The sequence below is a fragment of the Trachemys scripta genome, chromosome 3 (assembly GCF_013100865.1).
Source record: "Trachemys scripta elegans isolate TJP31775 chromosome 3, CAS_Tse_1.0, whole genome shotgun sequence".
NCBI classification, from domain to species: domain Eukaryota; kingdom Metazoa; phylum Chordata; order Testudines; family Emydidae; genus Trachemys; species Trachemys scripta.
Window position 1 is genome coordinate 140,028,942 of NC_048300.1, and position 19,985 is coordinate 140,048,926.

At 42.4% G+C, this 19,985-nt stretch overlaps 1 protein-coding gene across 3 annotated transcripts in view; it reads right to left on the minus strand.

The window, feature by feature from the left end:
* Positions 1-648: 648 nt before the first annotated feature.
* The window catches only part of MRAP2 (melanocortin 2 receptor accessory protein 2), a 39,969-nt gene continuing 20,632 nt past the window's right edge, over positions 649-19,985 (minus strand). For all 3 annotated transcript variants that reach the window (XM_034766112.1, XM_034766113.1, XM_034766111.1), the window contains exons 3-4: positions 10,581-10,680; positions 649-1,626 (exon numbers count right to left, since the gene is read on the minus strand). In XM_034766112.1, coding sequence (XP_034622003.1) covers positions 1,233-1,626; positions 10,581-10,680 — 494 coding nt within the window. In that variant the 3' untranslated portion in view covers positions 649-1,232. The remainder of the gene's footprint in view (positions 1,627-10,580; positions 10,681-19,985) is intronic.

The following is a 19,985-nucleotide window of genomic DNA, read 5'->3' on the forward strand; positions in this document are numbered from 1 at the left end:
TTTAAATTTAGGCAGGGGTTTCCATTTGGGCTCCAACTATTTATTAATTTTCTGTAAGTAATTGTCATCTCAGAGTCAATACCTCTTCCAGTTTTAAAAGGTGAAAAAAAAGTTGCAATAAAACTAAATCTCTACCAAATTCTTTATTTTTTTACAAAATAGCTCTCAGTGGTTTTGCAGTTACCCCAAAAATATCAGAATGCATGAGCACTACAGTCGCAAGTACTGTGCTGCCACTTGCTTGCTTTCTCTGAGTAAAGTACAGTAGCAGCAAGTATCAATCAATTACAAACATACACTACAGTAACTGGCTATATCTGTTGTGCTGTGGACAAAACAGGAATGTTTTCAACCCTGTTTCCTATACTTTCTGTATTAAATCCTGTGCTCACCATGTTAAAGGCTCACATTGACAATCAAGTCCACAAAACTGAATGTTATTAATTGTATGTAGAACGCATTCATTCTAGGACACCCAGCCACCCACAACTGCAAGAATATGAAATTTTCTGAAACACTAAATATCTTCAGCAGCAGATGGTAACTGTATTTTGTAAACACTAACTGAATATAACATACAGAACAGCATCACTAGAATTTTGATAGGTGGGGTTTCAGTAGCCTCTAAAAGCTGCGAGGAGTCTTGAGTGCAGATTAATGGCAAATTTTTATTATGTTGGTTATGTTTCAAAACAATCTGCCTTTTGAATGGGGGGGAGGGGAGGAGATTCAGAGCCTGAAAAGATGTTTCCTCTTCTTATTCCTCCATTCAGTCTTGATTTGAGTTTACTGTCCTCCTGGCCAAACAGTTCCACGCCATTCCTTTCAGAATCCAATGATACTCCTCCCTCTGCAGCTGCAGCAATCCCACAAAGCCAAGTCAAGTGCATTGCAACTCTTGTCTCATGTTAGTGTGTTCTGCTACCACTAGGCAGCTGGGCATGATGGCTAGTTAAATAAAACAAATAGCAAGCAACAACAGCAATGCTGAAGAAGGTTTTGATCTTAGGAAACACTTGAAAGTGACATAAAATAAGTCTTGACATAAAATATTAAGTATTTCACTTTACACGAAAGTGAGGTCAGTCAGTTCAATATTCACAACAAAACACAAGGCATAAGATATGAAATATCTTCTACTGAAATAGGCAAAAAGGTCTGATGTTAGCAGCTGAATAAGAGTTCTTGATACTACAGAAACAATAAGACACTGCTTTAGAAACCAAGGTTTTTCAGTCAAGGATCTGACGTGAGGCTTGGATAACTGGTTTGCTTTCTAAAATGATTGGTGGCTCTGAAATCAGCAAATCATCTTCACCCAGTGAAGAATTCTGGTCAGTGTTCACGAAGTTGGGGATGTTAAATTTTGTAAGGCAATTCAGCTCCTCCTCCAGCCTTCCACTACTCCTAGCTACTTCCTGGAAGTGAATATTACTGTCCAGACCTGGGGCCTTATGGCTTTGTTTTGCTTTGTCCAAATGCTCCACTTCATTAATGTAAAAGTGAAAGAGTGACCTGGACTCTTCAGCTACTTGACGCGAAAATACCCTGTCTGACTCCAGAGGTTTTCCAAAGTCTGCCACAAAGCTACTCACGTGAAATCTTTTTTCAGAAGGTTCTGTATTGCTGGGGGGAGGAAAAAAAAGCAAAATTATATGTACTAAAATAACCATGGAAATAAAAATAACTATTAGACTTCAAAATGATTACCTCTCAGTATCAAATGTAACTTCAACAGGCATCAAAATTGGGAATAAATGCAAAAATATTCATTTACCGAGGGCATGCTTAAAAGACGAACTATCTACTTCATATTTTCTGTTGTAAAATTTTTGTTTATTTTTATAGATGATGTTGTGCTGGAATAGATCATTAATGCCAGCATTCCTACACTGCACTCTAATATGCCAGGTGTTAGAAACCCCTGATCCTCCCATTTCATTTAATCTGCTAAATACTCCTTGTTTAGTATTATGAGTAATAACAGTAATAATTAGAGCAGCACTTAACATTTTCAGAGCATTCTACAAAGCATTAACTGACATCTGTGGGATGTATGTATGGGTACTGCCCCCATGTCTCTTTGGTGACTAGCAATCACTTGACTAGCTGGTGGTCTGCGGAGGCATCTATGAAGCTGAGGTCTAGGGGACGTATACTCAGCACTTCAATGCTGAATGTTTAGGAGCCTTTGCTGCCTAGTGGAATCCACAGCCCCAGTTAGATGCGCCGGTCTCTCCAAACAATACCGTGGGAGGAGTCAGGTGCCTAAGAATGGGATTCACAAAGGCCAGCATGCTGAGCAGTGAACCACCTAAGCTAGGCAATAGGTAAAGGTCCTTCATTATTGGGTATTTACTGATTTTCCCAGAAAAATTCTCAGGGTTTTTAAAAAGTCAGTATTCAGGTGTTGTTGATATTCATCCAAATTGTGGCTTTTCTGAGACCCGGGAATTTTTTGCAGGAGAAGCAGATGGGGCCGTGCATAAGAGCCAGTGGGGTTAGCAGGAGACTTTGCCCAGCAGGGGGGCTAGTACTCCTGGGGAATAGTCTTTTACTCCCCTCCTGACCCAGCCCAGGGGTGGAGAGAGACATATGCACAAGGAGCTGGGTCCTGCAGCTGAGACGCCCATCTGCTGCAGGACTGGAGCAGAAGCTTCCTCAACTGCCCCTTGGTGTGTACGCCCCACTCCCCCCCAGCCACAACTGCCCTCGGTTTGTTTTTTGTTTGACTGATTTTTCTCCCAGTAAAAACCAATACATTCCCTGGACATTAAAAAAATTAAAAAACCCAAAGCGAAGGGACTTCCTTATAGGAAATGACATGAGGGGTGTGGCCTAGTCCCCACCTCTCGAAAGGATTTAGGAGCTTATGTCTGAGTCAGAAGGAAAATGCCTCTCTCTGCTTGGTATTCACAGCCTGAAACCCTTTCCTGCAGTTCGGTAACTAAGCCCTTTCTCACCAAAAAAAATGAGGAGCTGGTGTCCCCCCTTATAACCTTATCCCAGTGGTTAGAGCACTCACCTAACATGTTGATGACCTTGATTCAAATCTCCCTTCTGCCCGATGTGCAGCAGGGATTTAGAGCCACATCTCCCAAGTTTCAAGTGAGAGTATTCTAACCACCAGGCTATGAAATATTCTGGGGTTGCTCGCTCTCTCACTGTCTCCTGATGAAGCTGTTCTATTATGTACAAATATTATAGGCCAGACAAAGTGAGAATGCTCTATAGCCCTATGACTAGGGCACTCTCCTGAGAGTTCCTGTTCCAATGACTATTTAGTTATTTATACAAAGTGAAACAGCTTCAACATGAGACACAGAGAGACCGACTCTAGAATACTCCATAGCCCAGTGGTTAAGATGTGCACGCTTCTCAGATTCTGGATAAAATCCCAGCTCCATCAAAGCCAAGGGCAAAACTCCATTGATTTCAATGGAGCCAGAATTTCACCCATTGTTTCAAACTGAGGACAATATAAAAGGCCAGGAGGACAGCAGGATAGCTATGAAGACTGGATAAATAGCTAGGAGACCCAGAAATTCAAGGGAGCCTAAAGAGTAGTAGAAAACCATCCTATGCAATAAGACTTTTATATGATATATCAATACTGATAAATCAAATAAGCAGCGTAAAGTTTAAACCCTATGTTACACAGAGAAGATCTATATGGTATAAAATGCAGGTGTATTAGATTCAGTATGATTAGAAAAGTTTGCCCAAGAGTAAAAAACATTGTCATTTTAGAGAGTATTCTATTAGTAGAATTTCCATTACAATAATATCCTGTGCTTTACAAAGCCAGTAAGTGTGTTCTAATGGATTTTAATAGATTTGCGCAGAGGAAGTTAAATTTCTGTAAAGTTAAAAAAAAAAAAAAACCACACACACACACCTAGGCTTTACTATAGTAAGGCCCTTTATAATGGATAGTTACCAATTTTCCCAAAAAATTCTCAAGTTTTTCAAAAAGTCGTTGTTCAGGTTTTACTGATTGCCCCTCCCCTCCCCCCCATTTTTGGGACCTGGGGAATTTTTGAAGGAGAAACAGATTGGGCTGCACTGAAGGGACGGAGGGGCAGGAGGGGGCTGCATCTGGTGGGATGAGTACTCAAAAGATATAGCCTCCCCTTCTGACCCTAACCCCTCAGTGAGGCCCCGTTCACTTCCCCTGCATGGGGGCTGATGGAATGAGATGGGCAAGGAATTGGGCCCCTGCAGCTGAGATAAGCCAACTACTGGAGGCAGTGGAAGGCTTCCTCAACTGCCACATACAGAGAACACCGTCACTGCCCGTTGTTTTCAGTTTTTAAACCAATTTGCTCATGCTTTTTAAATTTTTGAATAAAAACTGATAAATTCCTGGGAAATTTAAAACAAAATAAATATCAAAAAGAAAGGGGATTAGATGTTTTGCACTATTGGGCACAATACAAGCTACAATGATTGATACAGATATTCTTTTTCTGTTTATATTAGTCTGCCTTGGTAATTTTGAGCAGTCTGAAGCTGTGCAATTATATTAGTCAACAATTTGTAAGTACAGGTTACAAGAACAGACTCATGAGGTATGTATACTGGTTTTCCTAAGGCCATTTTTAAATGAGCTAACAATGGAGTCTGAAAATCTAGACTAGTTTTCATGCACAGATACAACAAGCCTCAGAAAGAAGAATAGGAGTACTTGTGGCACGTTGGAGACTAAGGTGCCACAAGTACTCCTGTTCTTTTTGTGGCTACAGACTAACACGTCTGCTACTCTGAAGCAAGCCTCAGCAATCTTGTGTCTTTTTTTTCCCCCAAACTGATTTTCTAAACATGGATAATGTACAAAAAACACAGACAAAAACAATTCTGGCCTTATTTCCATAATTATCAAAATAGAGTTCTTATTTTTCCCTGCCCGCTACATTTTCTTTCTATTCTGTCCTCACTCTATTTTATATATCCTGACTGAAGACCTCAGGAAATCTGGTTTTGGACATCCTGTACAATTCTACTCAGAATATGCCCAGAGCCTATTTGTCTGAGATGGTAAGCAGCCTTTGATGCACAGACTGGAGAATTCTGCTACCTATTCTGGATTAAGTTACATTTGTGCCCACATTAAGGCCCCTTTAACATTGCCAGAGTGGTCTAAAGCAGTGCTTCTCAAAGCCAGTCCGCCACTTGTTCAGGGAAAGCCCCTGGCAGTCCGGGCCGGTTTGTTTACTTGCCGCATCCAGAGGTTCGGCCGATCGTGGCTCCCACTGGCCGCGGTTCGCCATCCAGGCCAATGGGGGCTGCGGGAAGCAGCGCGGGCCGAGGGATGTGCTGGTCGCCCTTCCCGCAGCCCCCAATGGCCTGGAGCGGTGAACCACGGCCAGTCGGAGCCACGATCAGCTGAACCTGCGGACGCGGCAGGTAAACAAACCAGCCCAGACCGCCAGGGGCTTTCCCTGAACAAGTGGCGGCCCAACTTTGAGAAGCACTGGTCTAAAGGGACAACAGTATAGCTGTGAATCAGGGTCTCTTCCAAGACCTGGGTATCCCATTAACATCAACTTGCCAGTGAAGTTCTGCAAAACAATTCACTACTGGAACTATGGGTCAGGAAAAGGTCCGATGAGATGAGAGGGTAGGGAAAATACATCTCAAACTAAATCCACAGCCTGCATTGACTTTTCCAGTAAATATTTACTTTTCCCAGAAAATGTTATATTCTTACACATGCAACAAAAAGAAAAAGGGAACAATAGCATTCATTGCCTTCAGAGAACACTGATAAATAAAGTTTCTAGCTCAGTAAACAATATGTTATCTGAATCCATATAAAATAATAATGCTCTAAGACACTGGAACCAGTCACTCCAGACACAGCTGTGATAATAACAAATATTCAACCATCCCACACTCAAATCTACATCCCATAGCTCCAAAGAAAGCCAAAACTAAAGTAGGCACAACTGAGAAGACTGCTTTGCTTGGGGAATGAGGAAAAATACTAACAGACAGCACGAGCACAGTGGAAGGCTTCTGTAGGCCTTCCTTTCTCCCTAGAGGCATCTTTCCCACAGTACAAACATTTACTCATGCTGAGAGACACCCATATCATTGTGTGTTCATTGCACCATGCTCACTCCAATCATTCCTCTCCCCCACTATTTGCATGGATTACAGTAGCACATGGTGGATCAAATCAGGGATGACTGCTCCAACAAGCCAAGCACCATTTAGACATTTAAGCAAAGAGACTCTTAAGCTCTTTTGGGGCAAGGACTGTCTATATTATGACAAAACACAGCAGGAAGAGTTGACAAACAGAAGGGGACGACGACGGTGGAACAAGCAGTAGTCAGCCTCTGAATAACAATGCTCCCTCGTATGTTATCTCCCTCCTTCACTGCACACACATAATTTCCATCTCATGGGTAATTTCAACATATCAATATCTGTATTCATTCTGAATCTGAAGGAAGATTAATATTTTAAAAAATTCCCATGAAATAGAATTTCTGAACAATTTTGATTTAGAAAAATGAACATTTTGGAATTTTGAAATTTTATTTTGTATATCGTTTTTACATTATTTCATGACATAATATATACTACTCCTGGGAGCATTCTGTGCCAAAACATTAAAAATTCTACACATCATATTTCAAAATTCTGCAAATTTTATTTGTCAAAATAACACTACATAATCACACCAGTTTCAATTATTTTGGTAATTTGTTTCAAAATACCTGTAGCGAATATGTCTGTACCAATACAGACACACAAAAATTCCCCCAGGAGTAGAGAGTTAAAGAAACCCCTATGACAGCCAAGTTCCTGTTTCTCTGCCCTCTTCCCTCCCCCAGAGCCCAGCCAGGGAGCCAGATACCTGCACCCCATTCCCCCCAGAACACATCCAAGGAGCCCCCCTTTGCCCAGACACCTGCCCCCTCCGACCTCAGAGCCCAAGGCTCCAGAGGGAGAGAAAGCCTGATGCTCAGTCCCAGAGTTTCCTGTGCGCCGCCCTCTCTTCCCCTCAAGGCATGCTGGGAACTGAAGTTGCCAGGAACCCTCTAGCTCTCTTCCCATCCCCCCTGCAATGTCTTCTATTTGCGAGCTGGGCTCTGCCGGGTCCAGCAGCCCCTAGTGGCAGCCAGTAGCACTGTAGCCCATTTCTGTGAGAGAAAGGAAATTCTGTGCGCACAACATTAATTTCTGCAAAATTCTGCATTGCACAGTGGGCAGAATTCCCCCAGGAGTATCCTACGGACAACAGTTGAAATAATTATTTTAAAAATAAAACAGATTAAGGGCAGCTGGTACTTAGTACTGATTAAAACATTTTCTCTTTTCTAGATCAAAGTGTCTCCTGTTTGTGCTATAAATGAAACACTGACACTCCTTGTTCCATGTGTGGATGTGGTTTAACTAGGCTGCAACTTTATTAACTCATCTGGGAACTATCCAGCAATAACTCATGCAGTCCAAGTCACCCTTCCTTAATCATTTCCACCTGACAGGGGGCTGCTGTCAGTCCCCCACCCCTCCAAAGCTGGTCCAAGCCAGTTACTGAGACTCCATTGCCCTCCCCTCATATGAGAGTTTAGGGCCTGGGGAAAGGGGGTTGTCTCCAGATATTAGAAGCCTCAATCCCATTACCTGGCTTCTTTAGGGGATACCTTCTCCTAAGTCCACTTTCAGTTTATCAGAGAACTGGACCCCCTATAGAATGAGTAACTGCTCAGGACACTTGCATCCAGGCTTGAGAGGGGACTCAGCACTGGAGAGACAGGATTTAGATCCCCTCCCACCGGTGCACAAGGGCCAGTTACCTGAGTCCCATGGGCCCACCCACCAGGTCAAGTGATGCCTTTCCATGCTCCAACTCTCAAGTGATGGGGAACTCTTAAAGGAGCCACTACACCCTTTTCCCTCTGCCAGTGCCAACAAAGTGCAGTCAGCTCCATCACCTCCTTCAGACAGACAGAGCTGAGACTGAAACAGTCCAGAAAGATCTGCAAGAGATGTGAGATGACACACACTATGAATAGCTAAACAATCAAGGAAAAGAGCTAGGCAGGAGCAGGCGGACTGCTCAAGAAGGAGGAAAGCAAGTATGCTTCTTTCACAGCCAATTCCTCATCCACTACAGCAGAGACCTCACTTCATAGAGAAGGCCTTTTATTTCATTTGTGGTTTGTGAGCCGAGCTCACATAACCTAACACAGTGCTGAGTGATGGGGTCTGCATGAGCTCACTATGTCTGAAAATCAGGCCATCTAGTTTTTTGTTTATTTATAGTCTTTCAATTTAGAATAAAATGTTCCTGCAACACAGGCTCTAAAATTATTTCAAATTATAAACCAAATAAGTAGGCCAGTCAGCTCACCCCTTTTACCAAGTAGAAACTCATAATCAAAAGATATCAACCCATATTTTGGCCAGCACCTCTATTCCCCGCCTCTTTTCAAAAGCCAGATGAAGGACATGAGCCCTGCAGGATTCACCAAAAATCAACAAATCCAGATTATTTCAGATCAGGGGCTAAATGGCTTTCAAGAACCCACAGGCCCTTATGCCGAACATCCTGCCAGGGACCCTGTATCCACAGTAACCTTGCATCAGCACCTCTCCTGACTGCAGCTGTGGCATGGTAGCATGGGGAGAGTGATGCTCTCTCTGGTCAACTGGACCAAGATATAGGAGCCAAGCATCAGGTTTGAAAAAATTCAGCTGAATCAGTCACCTCTCTCATTTGAAGCCACGGGATCAGGATTTTCATCAAATTCCACTCTCTTGAGGGCAAGCTTCTTTACCTCCTCTGAAGGTAGAACGTAACGGGGAATGCTTGGGGGTTGGAGAGCGCCTACTACATCAACAGCTGGAAGGCAGTGCTTGTGATGTCAGATTCTGGTAGTGCTGGGGAACTCACAGCAGGTAGAAGCAAGGCTGCCTCACACTAAGTGCATACGGTAGCAAGGTGTATCACAACTCTGGGTACCCCCAGGAAGCGTCACAACTCCTAAAACCCTAAAAACCTAAAACCAGATTGTAACCCTTCAGCTTCTTAGAAGGAGCCATTCAGGTACAACAGCTTTAATGTAGGCTACATCTACACTGCATTTTATTCATGTATCATTTTGCCACCTTCCACATGTCCCTATTTCCCCAACCGTCTGCTCTTGTCACTGCACCCCACTTACAGGGGCTTATGAAATAGATGTATCTAGGTTACCATACATTACACCCCTCTTTAGGCAGCACGTAGGGCAGTGGTGGGCAAACTTGTTGGCCCGAGGGCCACATCGGGGAATAGAAATTGTATGGCAGACCATGAATGCTCACAAAATTGGGGTTGGGGTGTGGGAGGGGGTGCGGGCTCTAGGTGGGGGTGAGAGGTTTGAGGTGCAGGAGGGTGCTCTGGGCTGGGACCAAGGGGTTCAGAGAATGGGAGGGGGATCAGGGCTGAGGCAGGGGGTTGGGGTGCAGGCTCCAAGCGGTGCTTACCTCAAGCGTAGTGCAGCCCCAACCCAGCGCCCCAGCTGGAGCGCCGGAGTGGGGCCGAGCATCGTAGTGCGGCTTGCAGGCTGACTTAAAACGGCTTGCAGGCCAGATCCGGCCCAAGGGCCATAGTTTTCCCACCCCTGACATAGGGTATATGTAGCTACATGCCACAGTAAAGAGCAGGCTACATCCAATCTGCAGTGTGAAACTACATGTGTCAATGAAAGGCTCTGGCAGGAGGAGCTGCCTGAGTCTTTTGAAGCTGCTTCCCTCCTGCCAGTCTTTCACTGCAGCGGTGAAAGGCTCTGGCAGCTCTGTGCATTAGGGAAAGGATGCTATACTGCTAAAAATAGCAGGGTAGACAGTGGGAGGCACTGCTTGGGCAAGTACAGAGCCCTGCAGTGTAGATACTCACAAGATTCAGGAATGCCTAAGCCATGCCTCACTGTCTACACTATTTACACCCATGCTGAGGGGCATGTAACGTGTGTACTTTACATGCTACCAAAAGGAGTGTGCAGTGTAGATGTACTTCTAAAGGAATGTCATCAAGATTCAGAGGCCTAAAATGTAGCCTATCACCTTTCTTTTAGGCTGAAAGCGTGCGTGTATGCCCATTATGCTGTCCTTCCTCTCTACTTGCGTACTGATTTTGCTAAGCAGGTGGAGGTATTAAAATATTCTATACAGAAGTGCTCTCTCAAATGAGTTCTGAAAACAAAGATTCTTGATTATTTTGGTGCCATCAACTTGGTCACAAGAACAAAATAGGCAGGCAGAGTAGAAGGGTGGTATATCTACACTGACAAAACACATCCTGGGACCACATAGAAACAAGCACCCTGGATTTGTTGTCTGGTCTGCAAAAGATCACTGATGTTAGAAATTATGCTGCTCCAGCTTCTGAATAGGCAGACTTTTTAGTATCAGCTGGAAAGTATTAAAAAAAAAAATCTCCTTTTTTATAGTAGGTAAAATTCTGGGCAGTTTAGCCTTGACAGCATCCCCTTTACAAGCAACTCAATAGAAGGGACCATCACTGTAAAGGGAAAAAACATTTGATCAGCACATCACTGTCGCCCTCTGATCCGACTTACTCTTGGTGCGGTGCTCCTGTCTTCGTCAGCAAGGTCAGCACAAAGAACATGAAAATGACAAAAACTGCCAGACCGACCCAAAATCCAATCACAATGGAATCTGCGGGAGAGAGGTAATAAACTGATTAGTATTCCACCTTCGCTTGTAAACAGGTTCCATTCCACATAATGTGTCATGACTCAGAGTTCAGAAAGGCTTTGTTTCTTATTACAAGACACATTCAACATCCTGACCAGCCAACATACCAGGCACTGTGTCTCTGGAAAAAGCCAATGGATATAAAAGTGACTAATTCAGCATCAGCTACATCAAGCATGCACAGCACTGAATGCAGAAACAATTCTTTTTTTAAATTTCCACTTTTATAGCAATAAAACCTCAGGACAGGCCAATGTTTGGCATCCTAGGTTCTTGAACTCCTCCCAGCCACTCAGTCTCCAGCAAGTGCCCTGTACTGCTATCATTAGTGATTAATTACAGCCAATGTATGTGTTACTGTGGCTGTACTCAATAGTCATATTTGATTGGAATAACTGGAAATGCTATTTGGTCAAAAACAAGTAGTGGATAGAGTAATAAATGAATTAAATGCACAGCATTATGGTAACCGGAGCTGGTAGCAACCCCTATATTTAACTTACCTAACACTTTCCATTACAAAAGATTCTTACAACTATTTCTTTAAGAAGCTCTCACACTAGAGTGACCAGACAGCAAGTGTGAAAAATCGGGACCGGGGGGGAAATAGGAGCCTATATAAGAAAAAGACCCCAAAATCGGGATATCTGGTCATCCTATCTCAGACTTCCATAGTTTTCAGCAGGCCTTTGATATCTGACAGGAGGAATGCCCTCAAACTACAGAAGCACCTGTTTTTGTCTCAAAGTCCATTCAATTTTTGCAAAGAAATCAGCATTTCCCCTTCTCTCTGATGTGCCTTAGGACATTTTTGGCAACCTGCCAGAATAACTACTAAAAGACAACACTAAGTGGGGCTTGCAGCACTGCCAAAGTACAGCAGCACATGCTGTACTGAGCACACCAAAGAGCTACTGGAGTGAGGGGAAGACAGATAGGCCAGGATTCCCCCAGCCCCCAGACTGAGCACATGGCCCCAGTTGTCCACACCTCCTCTGGGGGTAACCCATTGGGCAGGTGCTCCCCCAGCTCACATGGGGGGTGGGGGGAGAGAACATGTGCACACCGGGCCAAGCTCCCCACAACCATCCCAAGACCCAACACATGGTCGTAGTGACCCCCACCCCAACATAATAGCCCTCTCTTGTTGCCAACCTTAATTCACTCCTTGTGCATATATATGCATGATGAGAAAGTCTTTAACTACATGACCACATTTTTTCCACAGGACCCCTGACTCATTCAGTGCACAGGCTGGATGCACAAAGAGGCAGAATTAAGACTGCACAGGCAATTGTAAAATTTGGCTTTTCCTAACATTAAAGTGCTTTAAAAAATTGCAAATTAAACAACATTTTGACATAGTTTAATTGTATTTACCGTATATACTCGTTCATAAGCCGAATTTTTTGGTAAAAAAGTGACGCATCAAAGAGCAGGGGTCGGCTTATAAACGGGTCTACACCAAAATTTGATGATTTTAAACTCTGTGGAATCATTGAATTGAATAGCTAATATACTGTCGTTTTGTTTACCTGGAGCATCTGCAGGCATGGAGCCCCTCAGCTCCCGGTGGCCGGGTTCACCATTCCCAACCAATGGGAGCTGCGGGTAGTGGCGCCACTTCCCGCAGCTCCCATTGGTTGGGAATGGTGAACCGCGGCCACCGGGAGCTGAGGGGCGCCATGCCTGCACACACTCCAGGTAAACAAAACGTCCCGCCAGCGGCTTACCCTGACAGGCCGGGAGCCAAAGTTTGCCGACCCATTTATTGATGTCAATACTGCAGCCTTTTAAAGTTGCAAAGGCTTCGTTTAGTGGACTAGATTGGCTTGAAATGGACCTCATAAGTCTCGAGCCAATATGAAAATATAACATACAGAATCGATGGAATCACTAATAAAATTGAAATAGCCTGTTATCCCTAAAGACAGCCAATCTACAGGGCTGCTTTGAAATAAACAAAGAACAATAATAATTTGATAGTGATAAAGCAGGTGACGTTCCTATACAAAGGACTACAAAATCTATAACTACAATAATAATAATAATCTATTTTCATACTAGTATTTAAAATGAACAGTGAAATCAAAAGAAAAAGATTTTCTTATCATGCAGCGTTTAAACTTAAAGTTGTTGAATATGCAGAAGCAAACAATAATTGCGCCATTGCTCGTGAATTCTGTATCAATGAGAAGCAAGAGAATGGCAAAAAAATAAAACACTAAAAGACATGCCGAGAAGCAAGAAAAAATGTCCAACAAGGTGAGCTTCATTTCCTGAGCTAGAGAAAGATCTCAATAATTGGGTTGTTGAATGTCGACAAAATGGGTATATTGTCACTAGAACTGGAATTCGTCTGCGTGCTCTGCAAATGTCGAAAGACGACAATTACAAGTCAGTAAAGCCGTCAATGTTTGTCGCATCAGCGGGTTGGTGTACTCGCTTCATGAACCATCCTGGTCTCTGTCTTCGTCAGCGAACAAAGATAGCGCAAAAGCTGCCTAGAGATCTGGAAGAAAAAAAAAAATCGAATCTTTCCAAAGATTATTATAAAATATCCAAAGGAATATGCATTTGAACTGTCACAAATAGGAAATATGGACGAAACATCAATGACATTCGATCTCCCGAGCAACAGAACGGTAACCGGTGTTGGTAAAAAACAGTTTTAATTAAAACCACTCTCCATTAAAAAAAATCCATTTTACAGTGGTTTTATCATGTTTGGCAAATGGATCAAAGCTCCCTCCTGTTATTTTTAAAAGAAAAACCTTGCCTAAAAACCATGAAATTTCCTGCAGGTGTCATTGTACATGCACACGAAAAGGGAAGGGTGGATGAAAGTGGGACTATTGAATGGCTGGAAAAAGTGTGGAATAAGAGGAGCACTTTTCAAGAAACCTGCTATGCTCGTTTGGGACATGTTCAGGGCACACAAGACGGATGAGGTGAAAAACGTGGCCAAAAATATGAAAACTATTTTGGCTGTAATACCTGGAGGCTTAACTTCAGTTCTACAACCGCTTGATGTCTGCCTGAACAAACCCTTTAAAGACAGGCTACACAAAATGTGGTCTGAATGGATGTGCTCAGGCATGACGAAGTTGACAAAAGGCTGGACTCTTATGAAGCCCAAAATCAATCTGGTCGCCCAGTGGATCAAGGACGCGTGGGTGTCCATTCCCTCGGAAATGGTAGAAAAATCATTTAGGAAATGCTGTATCAGCAATGCACTTGTCAGAAGATGATGCCATATTTGATGACGACACAACAGAGGCTGATGATGAGAAGGAATCTGAGTCTGACAACGACACTGCTGACATCTACGATGACAATGCAGGTGCAGCTGTGACTGAAGCCAAGTTTAATTAACTGTTTGGTGAACCAGAGCCTGATTCAGACTTTGAAGGATTTTAAGACTTTTTAAAGTCTCATATTGTTCTAAGTTAGTTTTAAATATCCATTTACTGATTTTAAATATTGACTGTAATGTTGAAGGTGAATACGTATTTGTTCAATTATTATAACAATAGGTTTTTCGTTAGATTACATTAAAATAATTCTAGCAAAACTTTTGAGTGTTTGTGATGCCAGCTTTTAAAATATAGCCAGGGTCGGAAAACTTTGGCTCCCTCCCGCAGCTCCCATTGGCTGGGAACGGCAAACCGCGAACACTGGGAGCTGAGGGGGCTCCAAATAAACAAAACATCCCAACCCGCCAACGGCATACCCTGACAGGCCGGGAGCCAAAGTTTGCCAACTCCTGAAATATAGGGTCGACTTATGAAAGGATCCTACAGTTTTAGCTATTTTTACCTAACCATCTTGGGGGGGGAGGGGGGTCGGCTTATAAATGAACGGGCTAATGAACAAGTATATACAGTAATTATTCTTCTTTTAAGGAACCCGAATAGTATATTATAGTGTGAAGTTATGTTTTAGCACTGGAAATATAATTATATTTTGGCAGTGACATTCATCAGCAGCTGGAGGGTGCCAGTGCTGAGGAAAACACTAAATGAATGGCAACTTCCAGCAGTCAAAAAAAGGGAGAAAAGGAACAAATGGATGATTTTTCATAACTTTTTATGAAAGTCTTGACTTTACACGGAATGGGTCAGGGCAACATTTTCAACCTCTGCCCAGGGCAACTGACACAATTAGTCAGTCACCAAGTACTTATTTCTGTGAAACACAGCAAAACTGACAACTGGGTCGGGGGGGGGGGGGGGGGGGGCGGGGGGAGGGGAAGGCTGAATTCTTGTGTGTTACAATTGTTCCCTTCCTACTACTGAATATGGCAAATAAGTGCCTTGCCAGATTCCTGTTCACCGGTTAATATCAAATTGAGATCCATCTACTGTATCAGAGACCTGACTGGCTGGGTAAGAGACATAGGGGTTCCAAAAGGATGCATTTATTTCTAATTGTTGGCTTTCACTTTCCCTCTTAACCAAGATGGGATTTCAATCAAAGTTGTCCTATTTTGTGACTGGAATTAGAGTTTTTTAGCCATCTAATAAATTCTTCTTAAAGAATTCCCAATTTTCATTCAATTTTGTCTAAATTTTTTCTCCCACTCAATTTCACTCTATTTTTCCCAGCTTTGGGAAATTCTCCCTTTGGAAGCAGCAACTATATATTTTATACTGGTTGGGACTGTCCTTTGTTTGCCCATACTGAATGTAATCAGTTTATGATTGCTGGTCCCTAGGTAACCACCAATTTTCAGTCCACCGACTAATTCAATTGTGTTTGATGCGGTACCTTATGTGAAATCATCATCTATAATTTTTAGAAACTCTAATGATGTTTTACTACTGACTACATCTGAGCACTGATGCCTCTCAAACTGAAGTCCCCCATAACACCACAATTTTTCTTCCCACACAAGTACTTACGGAGTAACTCAATTTCTCTGGTTTGATTTGGTGATCTGTAACAAACCCCCCACTAGTACCCTCTCCTGGGCTTTGTTAGTTGGTACATTGATCCACATGCACTCAAGAAGGTTCAGAGCACACAGCCACATCTTCTTCTTAAAAGAGCTTGTTTTAAAGCGGCCTTCTTAATCACTGTGGTGGATCTGCCGCTTTGAGCCTCAGTTAGATGATTCAGATGTTTTTCAATGCCAACGACGAGGCAGACAAGTGTTACGTCTGTCAGTATCACTCTGGATCTCCCCAAGAAACAGAGCCAGTGTCCTCCAAGTTTTGTTTAGATGTCATAGGAATATAGGAGTTGCTGTACCAGGTGAAGTCAGAAGTCCACCTATTTCAATATTCCCTCTAAGTGTCCAGAACCAGATGTTTCCAAGGAAGGTGCAAGAAACTGACAGTGAACGATAACCTGTCCCATTAGTGGATAGCTTATGACCTGAAGCATAAAGGTTTGTATCCCTTCTAAATTTTATCTTTCATCCTTTCTAATGTAACAGAAGTTGTCATCCATATAAATATCTAAAGCCTTTTTGGAATACTACTACTAAGCTCTTGGCCTCAATGATAGTTCGTGGCCATGGCTAGATCCTGAGGAACCCCTCAGCGCTGCTTGGATCAAGTATGAGGCATATTAGGCGTTCTATCACATTTCTCTCCAAGATCCTCAAGGCACACTTTGGACTGTTATAACTTGTGCAAACTGAAATGGGCACCGCAGGCAATTCTGCCAGCCCAGAATCACTAGAATTCAATAGAAAACAAAACTGTACGTACCAGGAAGACACCACAACTTTGTCAACAGCCTTATTCCTACAGCCACAAAGAGACTGATCCAATGACTACTGAAGTCAATGGGAATCTCTTCACTGACTTTAATGAATATTGGACCTAGCTCAAAGGCTGCAGCACGTGCACATACACACACAAAAAATCTTCGAATCTTGCAGCTGTTAATGTCCCTCTAATAAGTGGCGATATAACCAGTCTCCAGTTCCGTGGATTTTAAATACAGAGGAAAAAATGAAGGAAAACAGACAGTGCATTAACAGTACAAGCATGACTTTATATAAAAGCGATTTCAAACTGAATTGCTGTTTGGAAAGTGATGAATATTTATGGAAACCTAAAGCTGCACAGTGGTTAAAATACAGACGCCAGTTGCCTGGAGGATTTCTACATACACTTTCCAAATGTAATCAGTAGTTGAAAAAAAATATATTGTTCCCTTCACCCAACTGGGAGTAGTGAAAAGTAATGCAATAATAAATAATTGCTCTATGAAGCCTGCGGGGCTTTCAATTGCATTATCACTTTGGGATAAGATTTTTCCTGTTTTACTAGATATTCTCCCCTTTTCTACTCCCCCAGCTAAACCACACATATGCAAGCTAACCATTTTAAAAAGGAGGACATCCTCCTCAATCACACAAAAAGAAGAATTCAAGTGTATCATAGCCACTACCCTTGCCTGCCTTCCCTTACATCCTTTTACACTCTCATAACACCTTAAATGCTGTAGAATTCCATTGAGAAGATTTCACCCATCAATCTCAAGATGCAGAGAGAATGAACAGTTGTTCCAAATTTGCTTCTTTATCATCTGCATCTGCCAGAAAGCACAGGGCTCCTCCACTGACTGCTACATCTTGACACCATGAATCACATATACACAATTTAAGTGACTAATGGCCAAATATTGCGCTCAGTTTTACCACTGTAACCTCAGTGGATTCACTGGGGTTGCACTGATATACCAAAAGTTGAACTTGGCCACATATTTTAAGGTGCGTGAGAAAGCCTGGTCACTTAGCATCTTTTAGTAATTTGTAGTAGAAAGCCCCAACCGACAGATACATATGCTAGGAACTAGAAAATTAAAATTAGAGACAGGCTGCAACGTTCAAAGCTGGCTCTGAAAGCCATAATGCTCAGAAGGGTTCCAACCCAGTTCATTACAGAGATGGGGCTACTGATATTTGGGTGTCAATTAAAATTCCCACTTCACCACCTACTAACGTGCAGGTGTGCCGATATCCAGGTTTTTGTATTGGGGCCCATCTTTAATTAAAATATTTACTCCTTTTGTTTACAGTTTCACATTTTGTACCCCCGACTCAAGTGTTAAGTTCTGCCTGCATTAAGGATTAATAAGGTATCTTGCATTAAAAGGGAACTGCAAGGCAGACATCTTAGTTAAAAAGGCTGATAAATGTAGCAGTCATCAAATTAAAAGAATTTTTTGAGGGGAAGGAGGGAGATAATGGGATTGGGTATGTTTGAGCACTTAAAAGCACCCTCACTGTGGTTTACAAGAGAAAACACTTAGCACGCCCTACAAAAGGAACTGGCAAAGATTTAATCACGCCATTGTTACCTCCCACAATTTCTGCCTAACTGCTACTACCTTGAAAGAGAACATATTCCTCACTAGCATTAAACAGCTTCCATTAAACCATTTGCAAGAACATTAGTAGTAGTATCCGCTGTTATTAGTATCCACAGTTATTAACAGCTACCTGGCATGAGGGTGATCATGACTCATTAATATATTCCATGCAAAGAACTAATGTTTAATTCCATATTGCTTTAGACCACAGGTAAGCAAATTGGCAGACATACCACAGTTGGCATCCATTTTTCATAGTGTAATGCTCCAGGATATTCAAATATAGCCTATCTGCTAATAACATCAAGTTTTCTAGATTAATTTGACTATGATCACTGTTTGGAATCGAGCACATTAGTCTGAATTCAATATATAACTGTCCCTATGATGTGTCTCCTCCTTCACCAAGAGATAACTAGCTTATTGTAACCAGCTCTAACAGCTATCACTATTAATAAACTAATGAGGAAAGAGGACAGGTGCCAGAGAAAGCATTAATCCAGTCCATTCTCTAATTCTTCTTAAGGTAGTGGTAACTCTGAAAAGTACTCCCATAACAGGGACATCCTGCAGCACCACCTTTGGTTACTCAAAAAAGGCTGGGGTGTTATGTTTTGGGGGGGGGGGGGAGGGGGGGGGGGGGGTTGGTGCTTGAACTTTCCATATAAATCCACCTTTGGGCAGAGACCAACACTGGGAAGATTTCATGCTGAAACGTAAAAGTTATTTCTTTGAAAAAGGAGGTTAGAATGGAAGCACCTATGAAAAGTTCAGATTCATAAATTGGGTCCCGCCTCTAGTAAGAGCTGGAGGAAACCGATGAAAAATAAATAAAACCAAAACATGACCTTAATAAATTGCTTGTAAACTACATGATTCACCACAAATGAAACAGCAGGAGCAAATCTTTATCAGCATAAATCAAGTTACCATTATCAAACACAGACACAACCAAAAACTTCCTCAGGTTAGGGTTCACTAACCACTTGAGTATGGAACCATCATCATCATGCCTTTCCATTTCTCTCTTTCCTGCCGCCCTATGCAGGGCAAGGGATAAAAGGAGCTCAAGTTACCTCTTGTGTAATGGGGACCCTGCACTTCTGTCAAACTGTTGCGTTCACACAGTCCTGCCATGCTTCCAGAATCAACTAAAGTGAAGGGCTGCAAAGGGTCAGGGAAGATACTTCAGCCCTTAGTCACTCAAAAGTTCCTTCAGGAGTCAGTGAACACAATTCAGCATTGGAAAAAGTGGATGCAATTCCACTGAAGACAATGGAGTTGTGCCCACTTTTCACCAGTATTTCAAAGGAACTGCACCCATTACCATCCCAACTAAATCAGGGCCACAGGATTGGGTCCTATTTATACATTTGGTATTATCAAAACACTGGGTTGCTTTAATGCACACTAAAGACAGGTGCCTATGGCAACTAAAATTTAATTTAAATTGAGCTGAATTAGTTACTCAAGAACTCCATAAAATATCTGACAGTGAAACCCGCTGGTTTGCCATGCCAGTCATGATAATTAGTTTAAATAGAGTTCAGCAAAGGTCTGTGGTGCTAGACTTTATGAGACCCAGAGGCAACTATCAGTTATATCTTTCCTCTTTTACTTTTGTCTAATATGTGACTAAATGTGATAATATAGCAAATCTTCAAAATCAGTACCTCCAGGTTCAGTCTCTGGCTAAATGGAATACAAATTAGGGAGAACATGATTAAAGTGAGATATCTTTAAGAACCTACTTTTGTCAAATATCTAGTCTTTAAAAAATAAAAACCAAATGAGTCATAAGGGTCTGACAACGCCAGCAGGCACAGTGAAGCATGCTATAATTAAGGCTGAAATGCAAGTTCAGGTATAGCCCTCTCTCTTTAAAGTTGTTTATATTCCCTGGCAAACAAGTTTTGTTTGACACTTTGGCATCCATC